The sequence below is a fragment of the Pseudoliparis swirei genome, chromosome 3 (assembly GCF_029220125.1).
Source record: "Pseudoliparis swirei isolate HS2019 ecotype Mariana Trench chromosome 3, NWPU_hadal_v1, whole genome shotgun sequence".
Lineage (NCBI taxonomy): Eukaryota > Metazoa > Chordata > Actinopteri > Perciformes > Liparidae > Pseudoliparis > Pseudoliparis swirei.
In genome coordinates this window covers 6,129,378-6,142,746 of record NC_079390.1, presented here as the reverse complement: position 1 = coordinate 6,142,746, position 13,369 = coordinate 6,129,378, and the positions used below count along the sequence as shown (strand labels likewise).

General features: G+C 40.2%; 1 protein-coding gene across 2 annotated transcripts in view; it reads left to right on the top strand.

Annotated features, from left to right (window-relative positions):
• stard13a (StAR-related lipid transfer (START) domain containing 13a) overlaps positions 1-13,369 on the top strand; it is a 69,052-nt gene that overhangs the window by 1,107 nt on the left and 54,576 nt on the right. The window contains exons 1-3 of one of the 2 annotated variants that reach the window (XM_056444723.1): positions 1,713-1,790; positions 2,604-2,771; positions 5,914-5,944. In XM_056444723.1, the coding sequence (XP_056300698.1) occupies positions 1,773-1,790; positions 2,604-2,771; positions 5,914-5,944 (217 nt within the window). In that variant the 5' untranslated portion in view covers positions 1,713-1,772. Of the gene's footprint in view, positions 1-1,712; positions 1,791-2,603; positions 2,772-5,913; positions 5,945-13,369 lie in introns of those variants that run through there. The other variant, XM_056444715.1, reaches the window with a different exon arrangement.

Genomic DNA, 13,369 nt, shown 5'->3' with positions numbered 1-13,369 from the left:
AGCCAGCTCCTGTGCTGAGCTCCTCTGCATTCCAGCTGCCCCTCATTATGCACACCAAGTGTAAATCTTGTAACCTCAAATAGCTCTTAAACCAACAGCACAGAACTTAAGGAATTCTTATAAAAAGGTGCATTTAATCAAGCTAATCTTAATCAAACTGTCTGGCGAGCTAGTAAAACAGCAGTAAAACAGACACTTTTAGCTGTGGGTGTCATATTATCTGTCGAGTATCTTTATGTACCACTAAAGAAACTTTTATTTTCAGTGGGAGTCGATTTTTTTTTGCAGCAACCCATGAAGGTAAAATACGCAATACAACACAATATTACGCTCAATAAAAAGAAAAATCAATGAAGATGTTCAGTTCGGTTGTCTGCCTTGAAGAAGAGAAAGAATATATTTAGCCTGAAAATGTGAAATATTTACAGGGTAATAAAGATTAAAAGGAGTCAAGCCCAGAACGGTAATGCTTGACTTTCTTTAAATAAATCAGTAGTATGCATTTAAAGTTGGGTGCAGGGCAGAGTAATTATAAAATCAATATTTATTGGAATACATAGATAACAGTTCAGTCGTTTAATATCTGTCTGCATCAACGACGTTTTTGTGATTGCAAGTTGAGGGCTTAATACATAAAAGACTAGAAATAACTGACGTCACTGCGACCAGTATTCTGTGACTAGTGTAATCAGATAATCTCCTCTAATCGCCATCCCTCCTAGTTACATGAACTGTAATTAATCCACCAATGCGTAAGTGCCTTAAACTGTTATTCCATCTATAACCATCAGGGGGCGACACTTTGATCGTATAGAAGTCAATGAGAAAATGACTTGATTTATTACCTTAGTAAACATAAATGTATGTTCTCAATTGCTAGTCTTGAGTATCCAAGTCAGCCCAAACCCTGTGAAATCTACAATGTAAAATGTAAGCTGTTCAAAATCCTCCTCTTCATCACATCCTCTGTTTTCATATTTCGGGATGCCATTTTTGCCGTTGGATACGTAACTCAAGCGAAGAGAAGAGGGGCGTTTTTTTGAATAGCATCGGGTTCCCAATTTCCAAATTTGAAGTAGCATATTTTAGTTCTTCCTTAACTCCAACTGTGTCACTTTCACATCAACGGGTGCAGAAGGAACAAGTTATGTCCACATTTATTTACAGATTTACTCTCTGGCTCGAGTGCGTAGAGATTCTGTTCCTCCTAAATTAGACTGACTTTTTGAACTGCTCTTTGTTTTGGGGGTACGATGTCCTGGATGTTGCTTTCTAACTGTGACCGCACATAGTTCGAACATTTGCAACGGCATCATGCTATTTCTATGATGGAAAGTGCTCCACGGGGTCAGAAAGGGAATTTTTTAACACAGACAAAGCTTTGTACGTTTGTGATGAAGGGAAAATATGTCTCTCTGTTCATGCATTTGGAAGATTGGATTCTTGCACGCTGCTTTTACGGAAATGTATCTCGCTCCTCCTTCACGCACATGTTCACACGCGTCCACGTTATCAGCTCAGTGTTGGACCCGGGAGGGGAGAGCGGGAAGCAGCACGGCACTGAAGTGGTTACAGGAGCTGGTGTCATGAGGTCAAGCAGAGATGACCTTTCCAGTATTGTGACTGAGCGGAGACACAGAAGGACGAGGATGGGCCGGATAAGGGGGGATTTTCAGTAAGAGAGAAGGGCACACACATCATTGGCAGTGTGGTATACCTTCAACCACTCCCCACCAACACCAGCTCCACTAAATACTCCAGAGGCAGGCGACATGACGACGGGGACCCGGGTAAGACATAGAGATGGATATTAAAGGTGCTACACCTTTTTAAAAAAGGCTCTATTTTGAGACATAACTGAAATCAACGCTAACAAATAAACAATAAATGAGGAGAATGGGTAGCAGTTTCTTCCTGCCAGCATTATGCAGAAGATTATGAAGAAGAAGGAGAGTTTCTTGCACATTGTGGAACAATTAGAAATGCATATTATCTTTGGAGAGGGAAAACAACAAATGGGGTTAACAGAATATGACATGAGCAAAAGGACGAGCGTTTGTATGATTGACCGTGGTGATCATTTGACTCATTTCTACCTAAATGGGAAAGAAATTGATCTTATTTGACTGACTTGCCTTCTTCATAACTTGAAATCAAACATTAGTTTTATAGATGACAAAAACAACCTCACCACAAAGTCAAGTCAGCAGCTGTTGTTGAGCTTTTTGACAACATGACATGATCTTCCTAATGCCTGAGTTTCCCAGGAGATTTTCAAATGTCCATTTAATGAGGGAACGTTAAGGAGTTCTCTTATTGTCTCAAAAGTTACAGGATGGGTTTTAATGAAACTTAAAGACGGAACTTGGAAGATAGCAAAAATGGAAAATGTTACTGAATTTTGACGACCGGGCAACTTCATCTCCCTGGGAAGAGCATGTGATATGATCGAGAGGAACTTGTGGTTGGTTTTGTTAAACTTCTGTTTCCAAACTCAAAAAGGAACTTTCAACCTCAATTAGCTTGATGGGGTCACGGGTCGGGCTACAGAAGCACTTTTTATTTGCACCTATCTGACTTCTTCTTCTTCTCTATCCTCACAGGGGGCTTCGGTTGTGGGTCGTTCGGCGAGTCAAGAGAAGGGAACCACCGGAGCTCCGGACAAGCTGGAGCCACTGACCAGGCGACACTCCCGACCTCTGACCCGCAGCAGGCCGCTGACCCGCTCGTCCCTCTCGTCCCCGACACATCTCCATGCTCGACGGGCCCGGGTGAGCCAGACTGAGAGTGTTTGTGAGTTGTGTTGAAAAGTTTGAGTGAGTCTGCCAAACCTTTTGCGTTTGGTACTTCACTGCACAGTATAGATAGAAATCTTATTGGAAGAATATAGAAAAAACATCTAACCGTTCAAACCCACCTGAATTCTGCCCTTTTTTCTACTGATGGTGACCACTCACACACATATGGTGCTCACCATAAACAACATCTACCACTTTGCAGCTGACCTTGCAGACCGGAGCCTCAGAGACACGTGATATAATACATACACATACACACACATTTCATTTTCATTTACACTACACACATACACACACTTTGCATTTTGCACACTCTGTCTATATTTAATATTTTTATATTTAATTTAATTTTACACTGCAGTCATTAGTATTGTATTGTGTATGCATATATGTTGTATATATACATATATATTTTATTTTATATTTTACTTTGTATACTTCTTGTATACATCTATATCTTTCACTTGTATACATCTATATCTTTCATCCCTGTATTTTATATTTTATTTTTTATTCTCGTGTGTTTAGTTTATTGGTGCTGCTACTGTGACGAAAAATTTCCCCTTGGGGATTAATAAAGTATCTATCTATCTATCTATATCTATCTATCTATCTATCTAATAAGTTGACCAGTTAACCATCCGAGAAAAGTCTTCTGAGTGAAACCAGAACAGGACAATTAGGGGCTGTATACTGTATAAGATCTTTGCACTGCTTTGTATATTCTTTGCCTTACACTTGTGACTTTGTCCCCAAAGCTCACTTTCTTTCGCCTTTGAAAAATAAAAATCTCAATTAGCTCCCTTCTGTTTATCCATCACCCCCCTCCCCCCCCCCTCCCTCTCTGGGCTTCTGTCCAGTCTGCATGGTAGCCCCTGCTGTCGTGCACATTAGGTGAAAGTAAAAAGGATGAGACAGCTCCGCTCCATCCAGCAGGATGCGAGGTCATCTTTCTCTGTGTCAGCACTGCGGCAACAGCGAAGCACAAATACACCGCCGCTCAACAGGTACAGGCGGATGAAGGGAGGTGAAGAGCAAAGCAAAGAGGAAATGAGTTTAATTGATATTTCCTAATTGTTAATCACGTAAATATCCAGCTTGAACATTTGTTCTTGACAATGAAAATAGGATTTTGCTCCGTTGTCGTGGATCTCGATCTGCTAGCTGGCATACACACTCAGATGCTTTCAACACTTATATGCAATAAATAAATATGTCAAACTGTCACTTTACATCTCAGTGTTACCTCGATGTCTCTAAAGCTTTAAAACAGCAGAAATACTAAATTACAGTTATGGGGTTTGAGCAAAAGGATCAGAAAAAACATTGCTCACATAGATGGCATTGGCACATGCCTTTTGTCAGCGTGTACTAAACCCTGAAGTTGTGTGTGTGTGTGTGTGTGTGTACACACATGCATGTCTGTCCGTGCATGTGTGTGTGTTCTATGTGAAAGTGTACAGGTAGAGATAGCAGAGGGGCCGTGGGATCAGACTGATGCTAAGGAGTGTGTTTATTTTCCTCCAACTGTGACTGATAAAGCACAGCTGTCCAAACTGACATGCACACACTCTCACACGTGCACACACACACACACACACGTGCACACGCACACACACACATAGTGTTCTTCTCGGCTCCAGATTTAGAGCATATTTTGTATATCTGTAGATGAATTTGAGTAATTCTGTTGTGTTTGAATATATCATTGTCATTGTTAAATTAAAATGTTTAAAACAAGCATCGGGCATGTCTTGGTTCAATATATTGATTGTTGCTGTTTATTAATAATAATAATAATGCATTTCATTTTTATCGCACTCTTCCTTCAAAGAATCTGAGTGCCACACATATAGTAAAAACAAATAAAACCGATTAAAACATAGTTAAAGCAACCCATAAAAAGAAAAAAATCAGAATGTAATAGCTGACAATAAATTAACTCAAGGTAAAAAAAAATGCCTTATTGATCCTCTGTCGATTGCTTGAAACCAGCTGCTGCAGAAAGCTATCCACACTTTCTACAGGGTTATAAATCCTCATTTCACAAACACATCATTTCAACGAGTGCTAGTTTTCTTAGTATTTCTTCTTTTCACTTGTAAGCAGTTACGGTGTGAATCATTGCACGTTTAGCACATGGTCGTTTTGAAACGTGAATTGACAAGTAAGAAGATGCCTTGTGTGTTTAGTGCTTTACAGTTGGTAATGATAGGCCTGGTGGAAGCCCATTGGGAATCATGCAGGATTTCCTGTGTAATTGCTGAAGTGCAGGTGCATCATTTGGAAAATTCTTCCTCCCAATCCCATGCTTTGGAAGGATGTGGGGTTTTCCAATGACAGTGGCAGTATTCATGTTACACAGTCTGTTTTTTAAAACCATGTTTCACACACGAGTAAGGGAATAAATCTGGAACTTTAAGTTCCTTAACCTTATTTGTTTTCAGTTCCTGTGTATTCTTGGACTCAACGTGTGTGTGATGTACTCCTCGTGGTCAGAGTCTAATCTTTAATATCACGTGTTAACATTCTAGCTATTTTTACGTCATGTGTTGTTGCTGATGGAGTATATTATTATTTTTGTTCCCGTCTATTTCGATTACCTTTCCCTTTCTGTCATGCCCTCTATTTCTCCGTCTCTTCTTTTCAGATTAGTTCACAGATTCCCAAGAGATCACTGAAACACACACACACACGCAGAGACAATATCCTTTCCAATTTCCTCCACTTCAATTTCATAATTTATTGTGATTTTAGTTGCTGTTTAAACAACATATTCTTCACTTTTCCAATTACAATAAACTCCGGTTGACATTCAAACAAATGAGCTTGTAGTGCTTGTATAGGGCTTCATATGATTGTATGACACACACACTTAGGACATCTGTTTCTGCTGATTGAAGCACATTTTAAACGTGGGCCACTTTCCCAGCGTAGCTGCTCCTGCTGCTGATCGAGCAGGGTGTGTATCAAGGAAACCGAGGCTTTGCCTTTGGCCGACGTTGAATCTACATTCTCCCAAGCTTCTCATACACAAACACTCCTGGACGTGATTCAATTGTTTTGCTTTGTCTTTGTTCTCACTGTGTGTTTTCTTCTCTTTTGTTCACGTCAGGCTGCTGCCAGGATGGCCAGTGGATCCGCAGGTATGTGGGGCGGGAGGGAAGTTGTGGGGGGGTGGGTGGGGGAGGGGGGGGGGGTCTTGTGTGCAGTCGGTATCCATTCAGTTGGCTTGTTTGCATATTCCCACTTTTGGATAAAACCGGACTTCTGGGAATGTGTCCCATGGGATTTCCAGCCAGTATGACAAACCTCAACCACCCAGAAGTATTGATATACTGTTTCTAGTACAACACATTCCCATACACACACACACACACACACACACACGGCCTCGCCACAACACATACAGATTCAAGTACATAAACAAAGACATGTGGGGGCGAGCTCATTCAAAAAAACAAACACGTTGTGCTTTTGAAGTTTGGGTTTCGGTGGAAATTGTCTTGTGATAACACTCGGAAGCTAATCGTACTTTTCACCGGAACAAAAGCAAAGGTTTTTGTTAATGAAAATATTTCTTGTTTTTTTGTTTTTTGTTTGGTGAATTGCATTTTTGGCTTTTATTTTGCTTTTCCCTCTGGGACTCAAGTTCCCAGAGACAAAGATATGAGAGTCTGAAGAGTTGATGAATGAGTCCACCTCTGACCTCGATCCATATCTCTTATCCCTCAGTGTTCCTCTTTGATTGACATGCACAGGCGTCATGGCGACTGTAGTAAACAGTAGCAAGTCTCACATTCGCCATGCTGCAGGATTGTTTATTTTTGTGTGCTTTGTCTGTACGTGTATGTGTGTGTGTTGTGTACGTTTTGGGGTGTCTCCGATGACCACAGCAAGGGTCACATTACTATAGTAATAGTCCAAGGAGGAGAGGTGCAGTCTGGGTAATGAGGCCCTAGAGGCTGTTGGAGGTCAGAGGTGACGCCATTGCAGGGGTTGAAGGTGTGTGTGTGTGTGCCAGAGAGACAGAAACAATTCACGGTAGCGCTGAGCAAGAAGTGTAGACGAGTTTCATTGTTTACGCTTTGAGGGTTTGGGGTTGTGTTCTCTCCTCAGTGTTTATTTTCTCCTCTGATATAAGGAAACACGTTGACTTCTTTGACATAAATCCTGTCTAATCAATCAAGTGCGTGTCGGCCTGTGTGGGCCGTGAGCTGCAGAGGGGACAGGATACGATACGTACATATCTCCGCTCACATAGCTGACATTCAGTCTGCTCCCCGCCAGATAAAACAGGGAATTCCTCTCCAGGAGATAAACCCAGAAGTACTGGTGTTCATACCTGTGTTCTCTGTCGGGGCGGTGTCTTCATCAAGCTGTAGGTTTTTGTAATCATCCGTAGCGTATATATATATATATATATATCTTTTGTGTGTGTGTGTGACTGATGTGGCCATGTGTGTGTGTGAGGGAATGCATGCCATGATGGTATGCGGTTTAAATCAAATTTGCTCTGAGGAAAATATGTAATCTCGGCAACGGATTTATTTTCAACACATTTTTTTCTTTCTGAGGAATTAATATGCAATTACATTGGAGTGTTCTGGGATGGATGCTGAAGCGCTTTGCTTGATCTAAAGTTGGTTTGCATTTGAGTGATCTCTTCATCTTTAAGATCCCCTCCCCAGTGTCGGCTGCTCTGCAACACATGCAGAAAACCATTTTCCAATGTAGGGTTCACTTGAAAAATAGATCCATCAGGGCAACATCCATTTGGTTTAAATCAACCTGTCATCTGCCTCCGCTGCTTTTCAAATGCTTATTTCAAAGATGGCGACATTTGCTTTGATTCCTCCTGTGAGCTACAGGAGGTGCATCGCTGGCTGGCAGGTGACAATCCTCATAACATAGACCCAACCAATCAATGATGAAATTCATCGCCAGCTCACATTTGAATACTTACAACTCCTGAAATTAAGCAGCCAATCATATCGAGTTGTGCACACAGAAAGGAAATGTGTCACATGACTTGGACTTAAGTCAGACAAATTATATGACTTTAGACTCGACTTGGACTTTAACAACAATTACTATTGACTTCAAAAGGAAGGTAAGGTAAGGATGTGTATTCTCATGGTAAAAACGTACAACAAAATTAAGTTGGCGACTCATCAGTCAGTCGAGCAGTAACTAGTAAAAATATGTATAAAACCATGAAACAATGGCATCAATGGCTTCACAAGATCTTGAGCCGTAGAACACTTGATTATTTTCCCCAGGCCGAAAGATTAATCCGTCTGTAATTCAAAACGTGTGGCACGAATCAAATCATTTCTTGTTTCCGATTTTTAGTCACAGCAACACTTAATTCCCCATATCTCTCTTTTATTTATCAGTTTAGTTGCACTTGTTTAAAAAAAATTGGAACAAATAAATATATATATTTTTTACTTCAGGGTTTTTGTAAATGTTTTCATATATTCTTACTATGTTATTAAAATGGCCATAAGAGTGCACTGTGGCTTGCTTTAGGACAAAACACTCAACGTTCAGGACTTGGGACTCGACCTGCAGGGACTTCAGTGCAACGGCTTGAGACTCACTTGGGACTACAGATGAAAAATAGCCTCTTGGCTAACTCTGGCACATTTACTGCAATGTTTTTATCAATGTGCACTGTCCCTTATTAAATAAACCATTAAAAAAAATTTAAAATAATAATAATAATACATTTGTTTTGGACTTGAAACACAAAGTTTAGGACCTCGACTCAAGTCGGGACTTGTTGGTCTTGACTTGGGACTTCAGCCAAGGCTTGAGATTTACTAATGACTTGCGAAGCAAATACCTTTCCAAAACAACAACTCCAATCTGTCACTCCATAGTGCATTCATGTATTTTAGAAATGAATACATCATAAAATACCCCAAAAAAAATCATTTTGGAAAAATTGTAAAAAGATGCATCTGTTTGTTTGTTTGTGTATTTTATTCAGTCAATCAAATCAAATACAACACAATATTATCCTATATAATATACAAAAGAGAAAGACTGAAAAGGTATAGGTAGAAGCAAAAAATGCCTATAAATTCCGATCCTAAATTGAAATCAAAATAAATCAGAAAATTAATTTAAAATAAAGAAGAAAAATAAAACAACAACAAAAAAACAACAATAAACAAAATAAAAAACAATATATTTATATATACTACCACATACATCTTCCATATTAATACGTTTTTAATTACATTTATAACTCTCAAGAATTGTTTTATAAATAATTCCCTTAAAAACCAAAAAGGAGTTCACCATTCTTACATTCATTTCAACATTATTCCATAATTGGACTCCTACAACAGAAATACATCTTCTTTTAATCCCTTTTTTAGCCCTTTGTACCGTGAATTTACAAACATCTCTCAAATCATATTTACACTCATGTATTGAAAATAAACTTTGTACACAGTCTGGCAAACTTTATACAAAATATACTGTTCATGTAAAATGAATGTTTACTAATATGGGCCTTCCAGATGAATCATTGCTACGTTTTATTATTACCTTTGCATTGAAAATGCGGAAGGTTATGTTTTGATCGCCGTGTATTTATTTATTTATTTGTATGTGTGTTACTCGCATAACTCAAAAAGTATTAAACCGAATCGCATGAAATTTGGTGGGATGATTGGTTATTATCCGGGGACCATTTGATTCGATTTTGGGATTGATCGGGTCAAAGGTCATGGTCAAGAAAAGGTCAAAATCTTTTTACCATAGCGCGGTCAATTTCTATCAAATTGGCATGCAACTAATGCCAAAATGTTCATAATTCAATGCTAAATCTTGTGATATGCGAAGGTATGCGCTCTACCGAGTGCCCGTTCTAGTTGGGAGTTGGAGTCGAGTGCGTTGTTTTGTTCCCGCTCCACATTGTTTCACACGAGCTGACTGGAACGCTGCCGCTCGGGTTATACTTGCCACTCAAAGATATTTTAGAAGAGTGCTGCTATTTTAGAGCAGCTGATAAGCTACGAATGACCTTGGCATGAACCGAACACACACACTGACACACATTCTCGATACACTTTCACGGCAGTCCAGGATTATAAAAGAAACCCCCACATAATCTGACAGGTTTTCACGTTATTGGAAAGCACTCTGGGAAGCTGTGTGTCATCTCGCCCTCTGGTCCGTGCATCCTTGTGCTGTGGGCCTTGCATGTCTTTAAATATGTTTTTAATATGTCTGACTGGAGGGGTTCAGCTGATGTGGAGCTCAAGGTGACCTCTGACACATTCTCCTTGAAGTAATGTCGTCCTGATGTTTCACCCAAACTTTCACACTTTCTTGCCATTTTCTTTTATCTTGCGTAAAAGTGCTGAGCGTGTCAGAGGGTTCAGTCTGTTCATGTGTCGATGAATGTCATGGGTGTGTTTAGGTGTGTGTGTGTGTGACTGAAAATCTCTACTACTGCTCCTCTGTGTTATGCATAAGTTATACCTCCCACGGAAAAGCAGTTGGCTCAGCAATTAACTTGCAATAAACGTTTATAGCTTAATGACGGTAGCTTGTTGTGGTGTTGCGTGCGTGTGTGTGTGCGTGTGTGTGTGTGTGTTAGTAGCTGTGATGTGAGGGCTACCAGAGTACATGCATTAAAAGGTTGTGATGCTAGGAGGTCCCTTATTAACTTGGGGCTTAGTAAGTCAGCATGTGTGTGTGTGTGTGTCTTTGTGTGTGTTGAATATTGCAGTGGTGTGCAGCAGTGCTTTAACAAGTCTGGAAGTGGATTTGGCCGTAGTCCCAGTCTTCCCTCACTTCTCCCTTTTTCATTTCCCCCCGTCTGTCTGTCCTCTGCTGTCTTTTTCTGATCGTTCAAACTGTAACTCGACCCCCACGGTGATTTTTATTTTCCATCTCGATTCTGATTCACTGTAAATATTTGCGCGTCTCCCATAAACCTCCCGATGAATCCAGTGTGTTGCTTCTGTTGCCTTGTGTCTCTGTGTGTAAAGGACACACATGCAACACGACATGCAAACGCGTTAATACACACAGATAAACACACATTTACTGCGCATCTACAGGATATTGCTACGATCCCAAATGATCTAACCGTGACTCTCTCTCTAGTCCTAATTGTAAAGTCCCAAATCATCATTTTACTTTTTATTAAACTAAACTATCAGCTAAATTAAGCAACACACACACGAGCTGTAAACACAGAAATATTATTACCGTATACATGTGGAACCAACACGGTAACCAAAACAGTTACAGGCCAGAACAACCAAAACAATGAGCTGAAAGATGGTAAAACTCCACTACTTGTGTGTATATGTGTTGACATGTGTGTTTGACGACACACCTATGAGTGCATATTTGTGCGTTGCCTCTACACTCTTTGTTGGTTTGCGTGTGGTCCTGCTACCCCGTACGAGCACTGAGAAAATGCTCGAGGAAGGAAGTCGGTCCTTGAGGATTTTCCTGCTAAAATGCTTATTTTAACAGCTAAAACATCACTTTGTGTATATTACCCCTAAGTGCCTTTAGAATGAGACACCCGGCAACAAGACCTGCTATCAGCATGGGATCTGCACTCCCGCGACCTGTGGAGTTTCCTCCGTATCCATTAGCTATTGTTTCCCTGCTACTTCCATACCGCAGTCTGCACCCCCGTAGCCCTCCGCGCTCAGCTTTCAACCCCCCAGCCCCCTCCGTCTGTCTCCAAATACAATGTCTACCCCTCCCCATAAAGTTCCATACTTTATACTTCAGGCTGAGTCTGCTTCCCATATCCAAACTCTGGTTTTCCCCCAAATTTCCCATCTGTATCATCTCTCCTCCGTGGTCCTGAGGCCGAGACCTCTGCTTTGTGTTCCCGCTGCCTCAGACAGGTCACGGTGATAGCCATCTGAAGGTGATCCGGTCTTCAGCATAGGAGGTGGGCGATGTCGGCAGACTTATCTCTGCATGCCCGACAAGGAACGGTTTTGCAGCGTTCCCCCGACGGCTGGTAAAGAAATATTGACAGGGACACGCCGACACTGTTGATTCTAGCCCTTCGTGAACAGATGGGTCGAATGTTGGCTCCTCGTAATGTTGTTGTTTCAGTTCAGGCTCCTTACACGTGATAAATATTGATTTATCTGGAATTGAATGCATTATTTCTTCATTCTAATGAAGATCTAAGTCAGATGTCAGAAAGGAAAGTCACAATCGTTTCCAATCAGTCATTCTTCTGTTGAAAAATCAAATGTCTTCAAACTTTGAGCAAAGATGACCTCACATCTCTGATATTCTGCTCTTTGGATCTCTAGTGCACCGCCATCTGTCTCTGTGCATTTATTCTCTTGCTGAGTCTTCACTGCCTTTGCTTTTGCAGGGAGCAGCTGTCCATCACAGTGCCACTCTGGTGTATCACAGTCAAGGGTCGGGTTAACAATAGCACCTCTCGAATACTAAATCATTGTTTAAAGCACGGACGTACTTTATTTGTGCCGTCGATGTTTTTTTGTTTTTGTTTCTTTACTTCTTTTAGCTTTATTTACATTACATTACATGTCAGTTAGCTGACGCTTTTATCCAAAGCGACTTACAGTAGGTACATTCAACCATGAGTACAAACTCAGAACAACAAGAATCAAGGAAGTAACATTTGTTCAAAAAAGACAAACTACAAAAATACCACAAGTAATACCATAAGTAATACCATGAGTAATACCATGAGTAATACCATGAGTAATACCATGAGTAATACCATGAGTAATACCATGAGTAATACCATAAGTAATACTATGAGTAATACCATGAGTAATACCATAAGTAATACCATAATTAATACCATAAGTAATACCATAAGTAATACCATAAGTAATACCATAAGTAATACCATAAGTAATACCATAAGTAATACCATACGTAATACCATAAGTAATACCATAAGTAATACCATGAGTAATAACATACGTAATAACATGCGTAATAACATATGTAATACCATGAGTAAGTGTCATTCAAGTGCAAATGAAGTGTGAATCTGTTTTTATTCAAGGTATATATATATAAATATGTGTTTTTACCTCTATGTAAATATACAATAGCAACTTTATTTTTCCACAAAGCAACCTGTGTTTCCAGATATTCAGTCTCAGCTCATGTTGTGTTGCTGCAAGTGAACTCATAAACAGATGCTGGGATTTGACTCCTGCAGCGGTGCTCTTCGAAATGCTTTTAAAGGAAGTGAGTGAGCAACATATGGAAGTACTATATGAATCATAGTGAGATGATTAGGTGTGTGTGTGTGTGTGTGTGTGTGTGTGTGTGCTCTCAGGGTTCACATGATTATAATATGAGCTTGGAATTTAGGTCAAGGTCACGCAGTACCATCTGTTGAATGGTTTCATTTAATATTGAGGTTTTCCACTTTAAGCAGACTGGTGGTGCTCACTGACGCTAGAGACAATTTATTGTATCGGATGATAGGAATTTGTTGCATGAAGATGATTATCCGTCTGGAGGTGACATACAGGATGAGTACAGGTGGTGTACGCATGCATCAATAGTAGAGC